The sequence below is a fragment of the Xylocopa sonorina genome, chromosome 7, assembly GCF_050948175.1.
Source record: "Xylocopa sonorina isolate GNS202 chromosome 7, iyXylSono1_principal, whole genome shotgun sequence".
Classification (NCBI taxonomy): Eukaryota; Metazoa; Arthropoda; class Insecta; order Hymenoptera; family Apidae; genus Xylocopa; species Xylocopa sonorina.
The window spans coordinates 13,868,966-13,889,510 of NC_135199.1; the positions used below are offsets into that span (position 1 = coordinate 13,868,966).

At 37.3% G+C, this 20,545-nt stretch overlaps 2 protein-coding genes across 2 annotated transcripts; both read left to right on the plus strand.

Annotated features, from left to right (window-relative positions):
* Positions 1-1,342: 1,342 nt before the first annotated feature.
* On the plus strand, positions 1,343-2,314 carry LOC143425731 (G-protein coupled receptor Mth2; the record flags this gene model as incomplete). The annotated part of the gene is made up of 1 exon (XM_076898734.1): positions 1,343-2,314. A coding segment is annotated over one exon (948 nt), but the record flags the coding sequence as incomplete, so codon positions are not given.
* A 1,457-nt stretch (positions 2,315-3,771) lies between these two features.
* On the plus strand, positions 3,772-6,333 carry Cpr5 (cuticular protein 5). Its single transcript, XM_076898113.1, has 4 exons — positions 3,772-3,964; positions 4,134-4,329; positions 4,588-4,877; positions 6,028-6,333. Exons 1-4 carry the CDS (start codon positions 3,953-3,955, stop codon positions 6,223-6,225), a joined length of 696 nt encoding a protein of 231 aa, XP_076754228.1. The 5' UTR covers positions 3,772-3,952; the 3' UTR covers positions 6,226-6,333.
* The last annotated feature ends 14,212 nt before the right edge of the window (positions 6,334-20,545 follow it).

Consider the following 20,545-nt stretch of genomic DNA (forward strand, 5'->3'; position numbering starts at 1 on the left):
ACAAAAGTTACTGTACACTGTACCAAATTACAAGTCAAATCGTTTAAGAAAGACATCTTCCATCTCGTTTCATTAATTGGTATTGAACGAAATTACTGTGGTATAGAACGAATATCTCATCTCCGATTTCGATGATTTTTGAATACGTTGCAAAGATTGTTTCCTAGATCTTCTGTCAGTAATTTATCTAAACAGAGTTTCGCTCAGCTCGAATTCGAATGAAAGCCACGTGCGTATTCTTGCTGTGCGACGGGTAATGTAACAAGATACGTCGCTAAGCGATCGGCACCAATGCACGGAGACAAAACTTGTAGACAGAATTCACTGCAACATGGTAGCGATCTCGGAAAGTATAGGACGTATAAGAAAAAGTTATTGGAAATGTTGATGTCTTTACATCACACAGAGACATCAGAGACTAGACAAAGGAATCTTTGGTCAGCAGTGCAACCGACAGGTAATCGGTGGAGAGAGGGAAAGATGAGTAAGTCGGGAAATCGAAGGAGGACAAGTAGGAATAGTAGATGTACAAAGAAGGAAATTCATTTAGCGTCGTACTTCAATAGTTGATAGATGCGCGTCTGCTTGCGGTATCTTTGCTAGAACGTCAATGTGTTGGCAAAAAAAAAAAAAAAAAACTAAGAAGCGTATTCAAAATATCGTAAATACGAATTAATCATTTCAAGATAGTAGTTCCCTTCTGCAGAACGTGAACGTACATATATACCTAAATCGAATGGTACGTCTTAAATTCGATCCATCACGCATGTATACGAACGGCATCGTATTTACGTTATTTTGCGTAACTTGTGCTTCGGTGCACTGCGCGCGTAACAGTAGAGAGTCGAACGAACTTTTACGAAAATGTTGCTTCGTTAGCGTAGATAGATTCGTTAAGGACTACCAAAGTTTTTGTACCCTCAGAATTTCGAATCATACATTGTCGACGATTTCGTACAATCCACACGGCAACGTATCCGATATGTCTTGCTGTACAGCCTGTTTTGAAAGTGAGTATGCGATGTATGAAATTAATATGGAAATTAATATAAAAATCGATATGAGAGAGAAAGGGAAAAGAGATATTGTTGAAATTATTTGCATTTATTTGCGATACGTTTCAGATACGTTCGAGGCAAACGTTACACCGAACCCACGAATCGGGAGGAAAGAAAAATATGCAAGCACCAACGTAAGAATGGATCTAAGGCGTTCCTGTTTTAACGAGTGCGTTCGCAGAATCCAACGCATTAAAATTTTACGACAGCGGGACTACAACAGTATCAACAGCTTCCATACCAAGACGGATAAGTTTCGCAGAATCAACGAAAATGAGGTACATTCGCAACAGCGAGTACCGCAACAACAACAGCAACGACAACGACAACAATGGCAATGTAACAGCGTGTTCACCTCATTGAACTTTTGGGGTGCCAATATAGTGATATTTGCCAATATTATTTACATTATCCCCTACTTAATCGTTGTACTCGTTTACGCCGCTGTTCCAGGCCTCGGCAAGCGAGCGTACAACAAGGCCGTAATATGTTACAATGTTTCACAAATTATTTTGAACGGAATTTTAATAGGCATCGGAGCTTGCATTTTGTGTCACGTACCCATTCAGTCCAACATTTACATCTTTACAGGTTTGACGATTATGTTTCTCACTATATCTTCGACTTTCTGGCTTTTTGTTATTTGCATCGACATGACGTTAGCGATCACAAGATTTCGTTACACCTTACCAACCGGATCGACTCGACAAGAAGAAAAAAAGAAATTTTTGACGTATGCTACTTGGACATGGGGAGGTTCGTTTTTACCAACAGTCTTAGCTTGCGTTGCAGAATTGTCCCCGTTGCTTCCACAGTTGTCTCCTATCAGGCCGAATTTTAGCAAATTCGACGATGGTGCAAACTTGGCCGTTATTCTTTACGTAACGACATTTCCAGCTCTCGCCTGTCTCGCGAACACCATACTTTTTTGCTACACATCATACAAAATGATTCTGATACAAAAGGCTACGAGTGTCGCGACTGCGAGCAACAACCACTTAAGAATAAACACTGTCAAAAAGCGATATTTTCTTTTCCTCAGACTGTATCTGTTGATGGACGCACCCTGGATCACTAGCGCGCTCGCTGCTGCCTTTACCGACCTATGGATATTAAAATTTTTACGAATGATCCAACCAATCCTCATGTTATCAGCCATTTTACCTCCACGGACAACAACGCGAATTTTTTCGTGCACCACTCTCATCCGCAAATCGAATCGTACCGTCTAATTGCGACAAAGAATGCCCGAATCCGAGAAAAAACCGTTGCACTGTGAATTTCGTTGCCTTCGTTTCTTAAAGTAGAATTTAGATGGTTTTCAACATTTCCTGCATGTTGCGACGTATATACACGCGTACCATATTGTATTTCGACAGTAACATCGTAATTACTGAGGATATTCTGTTATCATGTACGTCGCATTGTAAGAACGTTAAAAAAATAAAATCAATTACTTTTGTGCATATTACAATCCCGTAAGGATATCCCGTAATTGTCCACAGTCGATTAACTTACGATCAATGATTACCAGATGCGATTTTAATAACCGACGTACGGACGGTTCGTACAATGATCTTCACAGTCCAAGCGATCCCTGTTCTTTTATACCTGCGAAAGAAAGCCCCTACTCCTGCGTAACCTAGGAACAGTTTATCGCTCTTGAACGGCTGCCGGCAGTCGGAGGAACGTGCGTAACTAGCAATCGGTCATCTGTATACGTAAAATACGTACACTGGATTGGATCGTGGTAGATGAGATAAAATTACGAAAATTGAGAGCTCGATGTCACGCGACTCCTGCGAATACTCCTAGAGTTACGTGACCCACATAAACGAAACGCATCAAAGGTATATCGCCGGCACGATTCATTTTCAGTACAATCGCTACTTACCGCCGCCCCAAGATTTCGTAGCCAAACGTGTCGCAATGACGCCGATAAAATTATTAACTTACATCGGTATTAGCTAATGCGTGATCTTGCGCTTACAAACTATACTGGCCGTATTGAATTTCTTCTCCGACAATCTCATATACACTGATAATTAGGACAACATAATCCGACCTATCGGGTATCACATACACACACACGCGGGTATACTACACTTTTTTCTTTTTTCTACTCATTCGATGGACACAGTAAACTTTTTTACAATCCAATACCCCTTAACGTTGGAACCATCGCAAGTACATAGACACCGATATTTACTTACGCGAACAAGCCAGATTTTGCATAAATCTGTAAAATAATCGTGATTTCTCTACCCTTCGATATTTTTTCGAATGGTACGCGTCGCGCGAGGACGGACATCGGAAAACGTCGCTTTATTATATAAAAAATACACGGTCCAACAAGAATAGTGCTTATTTTTTTTTTATTCAGCAGTCGACGACCATACCTATTGCTTTTTAGTAACTTCAACAGCGTTTTTCAATAACGTCTCGTACAGACAGCATTCAATGCATAGCGATACGTCCCCAATTAGGCAGCGTACTACGCGTTATAATCAGTTTTTTTTCTTAACCATCTCAGCAACCATTCGTATTTCGAACCTGAAACATTTTTATTTCATCGACCCCTGTATTTATTAATCGATATAGGGCCCGGCTTTGCCATACGAACGGCAAAAGCTTGCAGAAAAGATATACGTTCAACAAATCTGTTATACATACGAAGACAAGACGATTTATTACATTCGTTCGTCTCGCTACGATAAGTATGGTGCACATATACTGGAGTACGATTACCGCGCAGCGGGATACAGGTGTCACCGATGAAAAGTCGAGGGTGGGATCAATCGATGCCAAGTGGTATAAAATGCTCGCTACCGAAAAGCAGCAGCACACAGTTGTTACAGAAGACAACGTCGGAACGACACTGAATTTTCATCATCATGGATTGTAAAGTAATTCGTCGCATACAAATAATTGCCTTTCCATTGGTACTAGCATCTCTGTTGAAAAAGTGAAAGCATTGTTTTAAGACGCGCGCTCGCGTATATACAACGACAGAAAAACAAAGGTTAAACAATGCAACGTTTAATTATTATCTTTTCTTTTCTTCAATGCATACAGATTATCGGATACTTGGCTACTTTCATAACCGTCGCCCGTGCTGGAATAATCGGGCAAAGCGCTGGATTAATCGCCCCTGGTGCGACCACGGTAGCCGCCGCACTTCCACCAGCCGCGGCTACGGTAGTCAGAACTGAAAATTTCGATCCGAATCCTCAATACAGTTTCAGTTATAGCGTGGCCGATGGCCTCACGGGTACGTATTCGCCTATTTTCTCATTTTCAAATTTTTCACCGATTCTTCCAAAGTATTTGCAAAAAACGATCGTATACCCGTCATACCCCGAGGGTATACCCCATTGGTAATACTTACCACGTATTATCTATCGATTACAATCCGTTACGAGTAAGTGAACTTGGGTTGTCTCGTGCACAGTTGTATACGCGGGAAGTAGCTTAAACCTAACGGCGGCCCAAACGTTCCTTACGTACTATATCTATGGTACATTTTCAGGTGACAACAAAGCCCAAGAAGAAACTCGTAACGGCGACGTGGTTCAAGGTAGTTATAGCTTGATCGAACCAGATGGTTCGCGTCGGGTGGTCTCATACGCTGCCGATCCTATCAACGGTTTCAACGCAGTCGTTCAAAAGGATCCTAGCATCACAGTCAAGACTGCAGTCGCTACAGCACCAGTTACTCCCGTAGCGACTGCTGTGCGACCCGTTGTTACATCACCCGTACTTGCACGACCAACATCAGTCATCGCCACAACTGCACCCGGCGTGGCTGTCCGTCCGCAGGTTCGTTCTTAATACTTACAATTAGAATTCTTCAGTTTGCAGATTTATCTCGTCGAACAGCGGCATAATTGAAAGCTACATCAACTTCTGTTAACGCATTCCGGAATGCTATCGAAAAGCTGAATATACGTTGTAAAATTTAGCATTCTCGATACTGGAAATATATCATACAGTCATTTTACTGTTAAACATGGCCTCGTAGAGGTAACAGTTTCATATATAGATAACAATTAAAAGTGACGAGACTTTGGTTCCCAAAAAAGCGACGAAAATTTGTCCGGTATGCGTGCATCATCGAGAAGAATTCATAGAACGACACGCGGTTGATCATATACAAAGAATCACTTAGGGTTTGTACACGCAGTTCACAAATAGCATTGTACAACGTACACCACTCGATGAACTTTCCTCGAAAATAATTCTTCGAACGCTATTACTTAAATTTGTACGTTCACCTTTGTTCTTCCCAGTTACTCGTAAATAACCTGTACCAACGTTACTGTCAGCACGACGCAGAACCACGTAACGATGCAATTTCTTAAGGTCCGTTTCGACGTGCTTCCAATCCTTGCTTTTTTACTTTTTCAGTGGGGGAATTTGCTGCAGTTCTATTGGTCAATTTTAGAGGACTGAAAATTATTACCCATTTTTTCTTCTTTTATGCTTTTCCGTAGAATCCAGAAATCATGGGTTTTTTGTTTTTTTTAACTTCAATAATTCATTGATTCCAAAATTGTGTATAAAAAAAAACAAACGTTTTCAACATATCTTGTACTATTCATAAACAAATTGGTTCGCATAAATTTAATTTTTTTCGGTGTTCACGACTGTCGTGAGACGGCCGAAAATCGAACTAACCTAACAAGTATAAGCTAGTTCTCAACAAATGCAATTCTCTCATTGGACGATTCTGGAAAGAGATCAATGAGGCAGGAAAGTAATTGTAAAATTTTCTGAAAATGTTTACACTTATACACGCTCTTTTTTTATAAACAATACATTATCTACAATTACAATCTGAACAAAACTCACGTCATCATCGCGAAAATCACGACAGTCACTGAAATCGGATCGTAACGAAGATGGCGCTGAAGAATCTAACCATCCTACTAATTTCTTCACCAGTTTATACGACGCGATTATTTTCCAGACGACATTACTGGGTGCTCCTATATTGAGGCAACAACTATTAGCAGGGCCGACACTATCCGCTACAAACCTGGTCACCGGGAACACAGGACTATTAGGTCTCGGTGTAGGACTTGGACTTCGACCGGGCTCTCTATATGGTACGCAAGCCTTGCTCGCAGGTGCTTACGGTACTGGTGGCATCGTTAAAGTTCACTAGACGAGTACAACGGGATGCAACGCAACTCGAGTTTCTATTCGATTTCATTCAACCGGCACTGTTCCGTCCTCTCCACTTTACTCCGCTTTGCTCTAACCTTAAATGAACGTGAAATAATTTTAGAAACGCAAAGCACTAAAATGTGCGTAATTAGAAGAGAAAAGAAGAAAATGGACTATATGTAATGACAAACGTTGCAATTTTATATATTTTCTCGCACGTATTAACCTTCATAAAGGAATTAGCGTCTACACGTAAAACGTCATCCAACATTTATCGTTTTCTACCAATAAAATGCCACCTAGCGTACAACTTTCGGTCAGGAAGCAGATAAAATGATAATCCGTTTCATGTAAAACAATTCATTCGTCCATAACATTGTTAGATTGTTGCTAGTACAGTAGGTAATTGTAAAGTAATGTAACCTAACTTTTCTTTTTTTAAATCCTCCCTATTCATTTGGATCGACTAGCGTTAAAGAGCAAAGTTGAGATTGTAACGATAAATATGTATAAACAGTTTACGCATGCGTTCTGTGACACAATATAGATAGTTTCATTATTTAACATACATATACATGGTAAATCATGAGTCTCGTTAAGAAAAGAAACGAGTGGAACATTGATATTTTCCTATTAAAACCACCATCGATTCATAATTTTAAGATTGCGAAATTGAAAAACATACATGGAAGGTAAAATGAAAAATTTAGATTTAGTAATTAAAGGCATCTTGCTTTTCTCTAACGTAAATCTTTCTTCCGAAGACACCATATTATTGGATACAATAATAAATGCATTACTTACGAGCAAACATTGGATATTACTTAATATTCTGAAAAACCTGGGAAAACGTTTGTTTTGGATTTGTAGAAAGTCATGTCAGAGGAAGTAAAAAAGAAGGTTTACCCGTTATTCCCGTTGCAGACGTAAATCAGATGTATTCGCAAGATTCAAATTCATTCCTTTATCAAAGGCGGAATACGTTACATTGTATACTGGAAAACTACGGATACGTATCTCCAGATTCGTTCATGGCACTTTGGGAAAACTGCGAACAAAAAATGTAAATACTCAGTCCGTCTTGTTTCTACACGTTTTCATTACTAATATGTATGTTATATCATAGAAAAATAAATCGTTGCAAATCAATTTCGCTGCAACATACGATCAATTGCGGAAGGTCAGCGCTCGTATCAACGCAACGTGAGGTACGTGAAATAAACGTAACCTAACTTTTAACGTATTGTGCAGTACCACGTGCATCGAGTATAAAATCGTTGTAACGTACTTTTTAACGATTCTATAAATAGGTCACGATGACTTAAAATCTGCATTTTTTTTGTTCTCCTTTACCTTTTCCTGCGAAGTATAGCTACTTTCGTATCATTTTGTTTCAACAATGGTCGAAATCGTTACATAATTTAATGATTAATTATTAATGTCATTATTATATTTAAATGTTGTCGTAATTGTTGCGACATCTTTGGTGAAAATGTTCAAACTGGTCGCACATGATTATCGACAGCAAAGTAAACCATTGTCAAACTGGTGGCGCCATCTCCGTGGAAAGTGCTGAAACCGTTCGCCTTTCAGGGTTCAGTCGTTCTTAAAGATATGGCACCATTACAACGTAAATTGTGGCGTTATCGACTTCCACATCACAGCAGACTCGTTCACTGTCATTTACTTCCGAGGGACGTCATCGACTTTCACATCTCAGCAGACTCGTTCACTGCCATCTACTTCCGAGGGTCGTTATCGACTGCCACATCTCAGCAACTCGTTCACTGCCATCTACTTCCGAGGGACGTTATCGACTGCCACATCTCAGCAGACTCGTTCACTGCCATCTACATCGGAGGGACGTTATCGACTGCCACATCTCAGCAGACTCGTTCACTGCCATCTACCTCCGAGGGACGTTATCGACTGCCACATCTCAGCAGACTCGTTCGCTGCCATCTACTTCTGCCCCTCGGAAGGAACATTTTCGTTAGGAAATTGTTTAAAAATTAATTCGTGCCATCTATAAAAAAGAAACTCTCGTTTGCTACGTCTTTCAAATTTACACGTTTTTAAAATATATTATTCACTTATTTCTGCGCCATCAAATACATCACAGCACAATTTTTCTTTACAAAATCTATATTTATATTTAGCTTATAATTCTACGGTTTCTATAAGAAACATAAAAATATAAGAAGTTACTTTTTACGCAACGTTTAATCCTGTATCACGATTATCAACTGAGAACCAACACCAAGTTCCAGGAACGTTCTCTCGAGTCCACGTTCAAACAGTGCAAATATCTCTGTCAATAAAGTCGAAACAAAATTAATTACGTACACGGCGACAGGCAGTGATTGTACGGTTCGCGGATAAGTTTTTTGTTACCGCAGCTAATAACCAAAGCCAGTAGCGAAAACTGCAAGGCCGCTCGACATGCAATTGACATAACAGACTCGTGCGGCTACGTTAGCTGTGTTTAACCCTTAGAGCTCTATGGACGCATATATGCGATTTTTCTAAGCTTCTACTTGAGTTTATCTTATTTGTTAAAAACTTATTGTTTGTAGGAAATTGTACCTTCCGAGGGGCGGAAGTAGGTGGCAGTGAACGAGTTTGCTAAGATGTGGAAGTCGATAACGCCACAAAATAAATTTATATTAATTAATTAATTAATCAAAGATGTTGGGTATTATAATGAAAATTGTAGGCGTATTACCATCTAAGCCCTAGTAATATATTATGCGTATGTGCAATTATAAAGGTAATTTATAATCTAAGACTTTTATATTCGTTGAATAGTCAAGAAGTTAGAATAAACGTTTCGTTACCCTTAATGATAGATTTAATTACTCAACCACCCCCGCAACAATCCTAGAATGATCTATTTCAATGCCTGAGGCGAAATAATAGTACAATATTGTACCAAACACAAATAAATGAATTTCATGCGACCACGTGTCTAGAAATTAGTAAGGAATGTGTTCAATTGCATAGACAGATTGCTTATACTGTCTGCTAATGCGTATAATCAGAGAAACAAGCACAGAAACAGAGAAACTAATAAACATAGTTATAAGAGAATGGGCATAAATATACAAATATTACACAGATACGTTGTAATCACTGCAAGCACGAGAGTAATGACTGGAAGGGAATAAAGCAACGAATCATTTCTCAATAACATTTTATTTACACGAACTATGAAGCCACTGCTCTTTCCTCGTTAATTACGTGACGAAAGACACTGAGTGTTAAATAATTAATAGCCACAACAAGGAATGTTTTATGTTTGTTCACATTTTTCGACACTACGTCGGAAAACATGGCGGGAAGACTGGTGGCGCCATCTCTGTGAAAAATGATGAAACTGTTCGCCGTTCACGGTTCAGCCGTTCCACGAGAGATGGCGCCACTGTGTCGTAAAAAATTAATGGTGATATTAATTAATAAATTGATCAGCAATATTAAAACTATAATGGTAATAGAATACATATAATCATTAAAAACTCGTTTCTATTACGAGAATATGTTCCAAGTGGTAGATGCATCAAAATAATTGAAAGGATTTCTTCGATTAAATGATCAAAGTTAATAATGTACTGACATTTGTAATAATTCCTTTTTCTGACCTTTCCTTTATTTAGCATGCTACATCAAACGATTGCTTACATGTGTATGCTTTTAATTTTATGCACAGATGTCTGACGATTCATCTCAAAGGACTTTATTATTCAAGGAATTACATGTCTACATTGGATAAGAATCACAGAAATGAAATTATAATATCCATGCAACAAAGACTAATAGCTGGCCTGTTATTACTATTCAGACAAGAATCGCAGAGTCCTGAAGCAGTTATAACGGATTATTTAATCAACGACAAAGAAGAAGCTGCATAAATGGCTAATCTATGTTATCTCCTTACAAATTGACATCTGTGTTGGTCTTAGATGTGTCGTACACTGGTTTCCTAAGATCCTTTATAAAATGCACCTACTAAGTCTTACCACTTAAATTTTAGTAACATACTATGCGTATGAGAATTTGTAAAGGTAATTTATAAGATAAAACTTTTGTATTCTGTGAATTGATAAGAAGTTGCAATAAACGTTTTGTTACCTTTAATGATCTGTTTAATTACTCAACCACCCCCGCAACAATCCTGGAATAACCTATTTCAATGTCTGATGCGAAATAATAGTACAATATTGTACCAAACACAAATAAATGAATTGCTTGCAAACACGTGTGCAAAAATTAATTGGGAATGCGTCCAATTCTATGGACAGATCGCTTATATTTTCTGTTAAAGCATATATTCAGAGAAACAAGCACAGAACAGGGAAACTACTAGAAGTAAATATACGAGAATGGGTATAAATCTGTACAAATACACAGATACGTTGCAATCACTGCAAGCACGAGAGTAATGACTGGAAGGGAATAAAGCAACGAATCATTTTTCAATAACATTTTATTTACAGGAACTATGAAGCTACTGCTCTTTCCTCGTTAATTACGTGACGAAAGACACTGAGCGTTACTTAATTAGTAGCCACAACAAGGAATGTTTTATGCTCGTTCACATTTTTCGACACTACGTCAGAAAATATGGCGGGAAGACTGGTAGCGTCATCTCTGTAAAAAGTGCTGAAACCGTTCGCCGTTCAGGGTTCAGCCGTTCTATGAGAGATGACGCCACTATGACGTAAATAAATTAATGATGATACTAATTATTAAATTAATCAGTAATGTTAGAATTATAACGATAGTAGAATGCGTATAATGATTAAAAATGTTCCAAGTGGTGAATGCGTCAAAACCATTGAAAGGATTTTTTCGATTAAATAATCAAAGTTAATAATGTTCTGACACTTATAATAATCCCTTTTTCTGACTTTTCTCTTGTTTAGTATGGTACCTCAATCAATTGTGAACATGTGTATGTTTTTGATTTTATGCACAGATATCTGGTGATGCATCCCAAAGGACTTTATTAATCAAGCAACTACATGTCTACATCGGATAAGAATGTCAGAGAAGAAATTATAATATTCATGCAACGAAGACTAGCGGTTGGCCTATTATTACTATTCAAACAAGAGCCGCAGAGTCCTGAAGCAGTAATAATGGATTGTTTAATCAACGCCAAAGAGGAAGCTGCAGAAATGGCTGATCTACGTTATCTCCTTACAAATTGACATCTGTGTTGGTCTTAGATGTGTCGTACACTGGTTTCCTAAGATCCTTTATAAAATGCACCTACTAAGTCTTACCACTTAAATTTTAGTAATATACTATGCATATGTGGATTTGTAAAGGTAATTTGTAAGATAAAACTTTTGTATTCTGTGAATTCATAAGAAGTTGCAATAAACGTTCCGTTACCCTTAATGATAGATTTAGTAAGGAATGTGTTCAATTGCATGGACAGATTGCTTATACTTTCTGCTAATGCGTATAATCAGAGAAACAAGCACAGAAACAGAGAAACTAATAAAAATAGATGTAAGAGAATGGGCATAAATCTATACAAATATTACACAGAAACGTTGCAATCACTGCAAGCACAAGAGTAATGACTGGAAGGGAATGAAACAACGAATCATTTTTCAATAACATTTTATTTACATGAACTATGAAGCTACTGCTCCTTCCTCGTTAATTACGTGACGAGAGAAACTGAGTATTAATTAATTAATAGCCACAACAAGGAATGTTTTATGTTTATTCACATTTTTCGACACTACGTCACAAAATATGGCGGGAAGACTGTTGGTGCCATGTCCGTGGACAGTGCTGAAACTGTTCGCTGTTCAGGGTTCAGTCGTTTTTAAAGATATGGCGCCATTACGACGTAAATTGTGGCGTTATCGACTTCCACATCTCAGCAGACTCGTTCGCTATCATCTACTTCCAAGGGACGTTATCGACTTCCAGATCTCAGCAGACTCGTTCACTGCCATCTACCTCCGAGGGACGTTATCGACTGCCACATCACAGCAGACTCGTTCACTGCCATCTACCTCCGAGGGACGTTATCGACTGCCACATCTCAGCAGACTCGTTCACTGCCATCTACCTCCGAGGGACGTTATCGACTGCCACATCTCAGCAGACTCGTTCACTGCCATCTACCTCCGAGGGACGTTATCGACTGCCACATCTCAGCAGACTCGTTCACTGCCATCTACCTCCGAGGGACGTTATCGACTGCCACATCTCAGCAGACTCGTTCACTGCCATCTACCTCCGAGGGACGTTATCGACTGCCACATCTCAGCAGACTCGTTCACTGCCATCTACCTCCGAGGGACGTTATCGACTGCCACATCTCAGCAGACTCGTTCACTGCCATCTACTTCCGCCCTTCGGAAGGTACATTTTCAATAGGAAATTGTTTAAAAATTAATTTGTGCCATCTATAAAAAAGAGACTCTCGTTTGCTACGTCTTTCAAATTTACACGTTTTTAAAATATATTATTCACTTATTTCTGCGCCATCAAAGACATCACATCATAATTATCCTTTACAAAATTTAGATTTATATTTAGCTTATATTTCTAAGCTTTCTATAAGAAACATAAAAATATAAGAAGTTACTTTTTACGCGACGTTTAATTCTGTATCACGATTATCAACTGAGAACCGGCACCATGTTCCAGGAAGGTTCTTTCGAGTCCACGTTCAAACAGTGCAAATATCCCTGTCAATAAAGTCGAAACAAAACTAATTACGTACACGGCGACAGGCAGTGATTGTACGGTTCGCGGATAAGTTTTTTTTTTTTGTTACCGCAGCTAATAACCGAAGCCAGTAACGAAGACTGCAAGGCCGCTGGACATGCAATTGACATAACAGATTCGCGCGACTACGTTAGCTGTGTTTAACCCTTAGAGCTCTATGGACGCATATATGCGATTTTTCTAAGCTTCTACTTCAGTTTACCTTATTTGTTAAAGACTTATTGTTTGAAGGAAATTGTATCTTCCGAGGGGCGGAAGTAGGTGGCAGTGAACGAGTCTGCTAAGATGTGGAAGTCGATAACGCCACAAAATAAATTTATATTAATTAATTAATTAATCAAAGATGTTGGGTATTATAATGACAATTTTAGGCGTATAACCATTTAAGCCCTAGTAATATATTATGCGTATGTGCAATTATAAAGGTAATTTATAATCTAAGACTTTTATATTCGTTGAATAGTCAATAAGTTAGAATAAACGTTCCGTTACCCTTAATGATAGATTTAATTACTCAACCACCCCCGCAACAATCCTAGAATGATCTATTTCAATGCCTGAGGCGAAATAATAGTACAATATTGTACCAAACACAAATAAATGAATTTCATGCGACCACGTGTCTAGAAATTAGTAAGGAATGCGTTCAATTGCATAGACAGATTGCTTATACTGTCTGTTAATGCGTATAATCAGAGAAACAAGCACAGAAACAGAGAAACTAATAAACATAGTTATAAGAGAATGGGCATAAATATACAAATATTACACAGATACGTTGTAATCACTGCAAGCACGAGAGTAATGACTGGAAGGGAATAAAGCAACGAATCATTTCTCAATAACATTTTATTTACACGAACTATGAAGCCACTGCTCTTTCCTCGTTAATTACGTGACGAAAGACACTGAGTGTTAATTAATTAGTAGCCACAACAAGGAATGTTTTATGTTCGTTCACATTTTTCGACACTACGTCAGAAAACATGGCGGGAAGACTGGTAGCGTCATCTCTGTAAAAAGTGCTGAAACTGTTCGCCGTTCAGGATTCAGCCGTTCTATGAGAGATGGGGCCACCACGTCGTAAATAAATTAATGACGATACTAATTAATAAATTAATCAGCAATGTTAGAACTATAACGATAGTAGAATGCGTATAATGATTAAAAATGTTCCAAGTGGTGAAGGCGTCAAAACAATTGAATAGATGTCTTTGATTAAACGATCAAAATTAATAATGTTCTGACACTTGCAATAATCCTTTTTTCTGACTTTTCTCTTGTTTAGTATGCTACATCAATCAATTGCTTACATGTGTATGTTTTTAATTTTATCCACAGATATCTGATGATGCACCCCAAAGGACTTTATTATTCAAGCAACTATAGGTCTACGTCGGATAAGAATGACACAGAAGAAACTGTAATATCCATGCACCAAAGGCTGGCAGACCGCCCGTTATTACTATTCAAACAAGAGTTACAAAATCCTGAAGCACTTATAATGGATTCTTTAATCAACGACAAAGAAGAAGTTGCAGAAACGGCTGACCTACGTTATCTCCTTACAAATTGACATGAGTGTTAGCCGTAGATGTGTCGTACACTGGCTTCCTGAGATCCTTTATAAAATGCATCTACTAATTCTTACCATTTAGATTTTAGTAATATACTATGCGTATACGTATTTATTAAGGTAACTTATAAGCTAACACTTTTGTATTCCGTAAATTGACAAGAAGTTGCAATAAACGTTCTGTTATCTTTAATGATCAGTTTAATTATTCAATCACCTCCACAACGATCCTGGAATGATCTATTTTAATGTCCGAGGCGAAAAGAGAGTAGTATGCTGTACTAAAAACAAATAAATGAATTGCTGCGACCACGTGTGTAGGAATTAATTGGGAACGCGTCCAATTGTATGGACAGACCGCTTGTATTTTCTGCTAAAGCGTATATTCAGAGAAACAAGCACAGAACAGTGAAACTAATAGAAATAGATATAAGAGAATGGATATAAATCTATACAAATATTATAGAGATGTGTTGTAATCACTGTAAGCACGAAAGTAGTGACTGGAAGGGAATAAAACAACGAACCATTCTTGTATAACATCTTACGTACATTAACTGTAAAGTTACTGCTCCTTCGTCGTTAATTACGTGACGAAAGGAACTGCGTGTTAATTAATTAATAGCCACAATGAGGAATATTTTACGTTTATCCACATCTTTCGAAACATACGTCGAAAAATATGGCGGGAAGACTGGTGGCGCCATCTCTGTAAGAAGTGTTGAAACTGTTCGCCGTTCAGGGTTCAGCCGTTTCACGAAAGATGGCGCCACCATGCCATACATAAATTAATTAATTAATCAGCAATATTAGAACTATAACGACAGTAGAATGCTTATAATAATTAAAAATGTTCCAAGTGGTGAAGGCTTCAAAACAATTGAATGGATTTCTTTGATTAAACGATCAAAATTAATTAATAATGTTCTGACACTTGCAATAATCCTTTTTTCTGACTTTTCTCTTGTTTAGTATGCTACATCAATCAATTGCTTACATGTGTATGTTTTTAATTTTATGCACAGATATCTGATGATGCACCCCAAAGGACTTTATTATTCAAGCAACTACACGTCTACATCGGATAAGAATGTCAGAGAAGAAACTATAATATCCATGCAACGAAGACTAGCGTTTGGCCTATTATTACTATTCGGACAAGAGTCACAAAGTCCTGAAGTAGTAGCAATGGACTGTTTAATGAACGACAAAGAAGAAGCTGCAGAAATGGCTGATCTACGTTACCTCCTTACAAATTGACATCAGTGTTAACCGTGGATGTGAAGTACACTGGCTTCATAAAAACCTTTATAAAATGCATCTACTCTAGCTTATCATTTAAATTTTAGTAATATACTATGCGTATGTGGATTTGCAAAGGTAATTTATAAGATAAAGTTTTTGTATTCTGTGAATCGATAAGAAGTTGCAATAAACGTTTTGTTACCTCTAATGATCTGTTTAATTACTCAACCACCCCCGCAACGATCCTGGAATAACCTATTTCAATGTCTGAGGCGACATAATAGTACAATATTGTACCAAACACAAATAAATGGATTGCATGCGACCACGTGTCCAGAAGTTAGAAGGGAATGCGTTCAATTGTATGGACAGATTGCTTGTAGTTTCTACTAATGCGTATATAAGAGGAACAAGCACAGAAGCAGGGAAACTAATGAAAGTAGATGTAAGAGAATGGGCATAAATCTATACAAAAATTACACAGAAACGTTGGAATCACTGCAAGCACAAGAGTAATGACTGGAAGGGAATAAAACAACGAATCATTTTTCAATAACATTTTATTTACATGAACTATGAAGCTACAGCTCCTTCCTCGTTAATTACGTGACGATAGAAACTGAATATTAATTAATTAATAGCCACAGCAAGGAACGTTTTATGTTCGTTCACATTTTTCGACACTACGTCAGAAAACATGGCGGGACGACTGGTAGCGCCATCTTTGTAAAAAGTGCTGAAACTGTTCGCCGTTCAGGGTTCAGCCGTTCTATGTGAGATGGCGCCATCATACCGTAAATAAATTAATGATGATACTAATTAATAAATTAATCAGCGATGTTAGAACTGTAATGATAGTAGAATGCGTATAATGATTAAAAATGTTCTAAGTGGTGAATGCGTCAGAACCATTGCAAGGATTTTTTCGATTAAATGATCAAAGTTAATAATGTTCTGACACTTATAATTATCCCTTTTTCTGACTTTTCTCTTGTTTAGTGTGGTACCTCAATCAATTGTGAACATGTGTATGTTTTTGATTTTATGCACAGATATCTGGTGATGCATCCCAAAGGACTTTATTAATCGAGCAACTACTTGTCTACATCGGATAAGAATGACAGAGAAGAAACTATAATATCCATGCAACGAATACTAGCGGTTGGCTTATTGTAACTATTCAGACAAGAGTCGCAGAGTCCTGAAGCAGTAACAATGGACTGTGTAATCAACGACAAAGAAGAACTTGCAGAAATGGATGATCTACGTTATCTCCTTATAAATTGACATCTATGTTGGTCTTACATGTGTCGTACATTGGCTTCCTAAAATCCTTTATAAAATGCACCTACTAAGTCTTACCATTTAAATTTTAGTAATATACTATGCGTATGTGGATTTGCAAAGTTAATTTATAAGGTAAAACTTTTGTATTCTGTGAATTGATAAGAAGTTGCAATAAACGCTCTGTTACCTTTAATGATCTGTTTAATTAATCAACCATCCTCGCAACGATCCTGGAATAATCTATTTCAATGTCTGAGGCGAAATAATAGTGCAATGTTGTACCAAACACAAATAAATGAATTGCATGCGACCACGTGTCTAGAAATTAGTAGGGAATGCATTCAATTGCATGGACAGATTGCTTGTAGTTTCTACTAATACGTATATAAGAGAAACAAGCACAGAAGCAGGGAAACTAATAAAAGTAGATGTAAGAGAATGGGCATAAATCTATACAAAAATTACACAGAAACGTTGGAATCACTGCAAGCACAAGAGTAATGACTGGAAGGGAATAAAACAACGAATCATTTTTTTCAATAACATTTTATTTACATGAACTATGAAGCTACAGCTCCTTCCTCGTTAATTACGTGACGATAGAAACTGAATATTAATTAATTAATAGCCACAGCAAGGAACGTTTTATGTTCGTTCACATTTTTCGACACTACGTCAGAAAACATGGCGGGACGACTGGTAGCGCCATCTTTGTAAAAAGTGCTGAAACTGTTCGCCGTTCAGGGTTCAGCCGTTCTATGTGAGATGGCGCCATCATACCGTAAATAAATTAATGATGATACTAATTAATAAATTAATCAGCGATGTTAGAACTGTAATGATAGTAGAATGCGTATAATGATTAAAAATGTTCTAAGTGGTGAATGCGTCAGAACCATTGCAAGGATTTTTTCGATTAAATGATCAAAGTTAATAATGTTCTGACACTTATAATTATCCCTTTTTCTGACTTTTCTCTTGTTTAGTGTGGTACCTCAATCAATTGTGAACATGTGTATGTTTTTGATTTTATGCACAGATATCTGGTGATGCATCCCAAAGGACTTTATTAATCGAGCAACTACTTGTCTACATCGGATAAGAATGACAGAGAAGAAACTATAATATCCATGCAACGAATACTAGCGGTTGGCTTATTGTAACTATTCAGACAAGAGTCGCAGAGTCCTGAAGCAGTAACAATGGACTGTGTAATCAACGACAAAGAAGAACTTGCAGAAATGGATGATCTACGTTATCTCCTTATAAATTGACATCTATGTTGGTCTTACATGTGTCGTACATTGGCTTCCTAAAATCCTTTATAAAATGCACCTACTAAGTCTTACCATTTAAATTTTAGTAATATACTATGCGTATGTGGATTTGCAAAGTTAATTTATAAGGTAAAACTTTTGTATTCTGTGAATTGATAAGAAGTTGCAATAAACGCTCTGTTACCTTTAATGATCTGTTTAATTAATCAACCATCCTCGCAACGATCCTGGAATAATCTATTTCAATGTCTGAGGCGAAATAATAGTGCAATGTTGTACCAAACACAAATAAATGAATTGCATGCGACCACGTGTCTAGAAATTAGTAGGGAATGCATTCAATTGCATGGACAGATTGCTTGTAGTTTCTACTAATACGTATATAAGAGAAACAAGCACAGAAGCAGGGAAACTAATAAAAGTAGATGTAAGAGAATGGGCATAAATCTATACAAAAATTACACAGAAACGTTGGAATCACTGCAAGCACAAGAGTAATGACTGGAAGGGAATAAAACAACGAATCATTTTTTTCAATAACATTTTATTTACATGAACTATGAAGCTACAGCTCCTTCCTCGTTAATTACGTGACGATAGAAACTGAATATTAATTAATTAATAGCCACAACAAAGAATGTTTTATGTTTGCTCACATTTTTCGACACATAGGAAGACTGGTACCGCCATCTCTGTAAAAAGTGTTGAAACTGTTCGTCGTTCAGGGTTCAGCCATTCCACGAGAGATGGCGCCACTATATCGTAAATAAATTAATGATAGTAATTAATAATTTAATCAGCAATGTTAGAACTGTAACGATGATAGAATACGCATAATCATTAAAAAAAATGCTTTTCTACTAGGAGAGTATGTTGTAAGTGGTGAAAAATAAATAATTGAAAGGGTTTCTTCCATTAAACGATGATAGTAACATACTGACACTTGTAATCTTTTTTTTTTTTTTTTTTTTTGACTTTTCTCTTGTTTAGTATGTTATCTCAATCACTTGTGCACATGCGTATGCTTTTAATTGCTTGTACAAATGTCTGGCGAAGCATCTCCAAGGACTTACGACTAACAATTACATGTGTTCAGCTGAGAGTAACGGTCCAAGAACTACAATAATCAGGTAAAAGAGATTAATGGTCAGCCTCTTACCACAGTTAGAAGAAGAGTCTCTACGTCTTAAAGCAGTTACAAAGAACTGTTGGATCAACGACGAAGAAGGAGCAATATAAATTGTTAATCTACAGGTTCCCATTATAAATTGGCATCGCTTTTATTCGCATAGGATGTATCTTACACTTGTTTACAAAGACAATGCGTAAAATGTACCTGGTAAGACTTACCATCAAAATTTTTAATAACTTACTATGTATACGTGGATTTATAAATTTAATTTATAAGCGTACGCAGGTACGGATACTTTTTTGTATTCTTTAATTGTCAAGCATCTGAAATAAATGTTCTATTATCACCAATTAATCGTTAATAACACTTGTAAATAACCAAGAATGACCCATTTCAATCCTGGAACACGAAACAACTTGTAAAATGCACTTTCTGAAAGAAATTAACGAATCGCTTTGGACAACGCGCATGCAGATTACTCAGGAATACGTTGATCATTACGGAGATTACTTGCAGAACACAGAAACCAGCAGAATTGAATATAAAAGTAGAGCTACAGATCTAAAAAATAATGCACATGTTACAACTATAAGCACGTGCATTCAATAATTGTTTGGAACGGGATGAAACATGGAATCACTGCACAATAACATATTCCTTACATTAACAATGAAGAAACTGTTTAAATTATAAGCAACTGACAGCTATTACAATGCATATTTTATAATTATTAACTTTAATCGAAATGTACAAGGAAGTCCTGCTGACTGACAGGTGGCGCCATCTCTCGTGAAACTGCTTAAACTGTTCTCAACTTTGTTTCGAAAATTATCGAAGAGATGGCGCCACAATGGCGCCAAAATTGAATTATAATTATGAAATTAGTAATTAATCATGAAATTGTGTAATGATTCTTAAGTAAAGAAGGGCGTTGTACGCACACGGTAAGAAATGATCTATCCATCAATGAAATTGGCCCTACCAATGACACAAAATACAAGTAGTAATGCATTAACCGCTTGCCAAACGCAACCGGAAGTAAGCT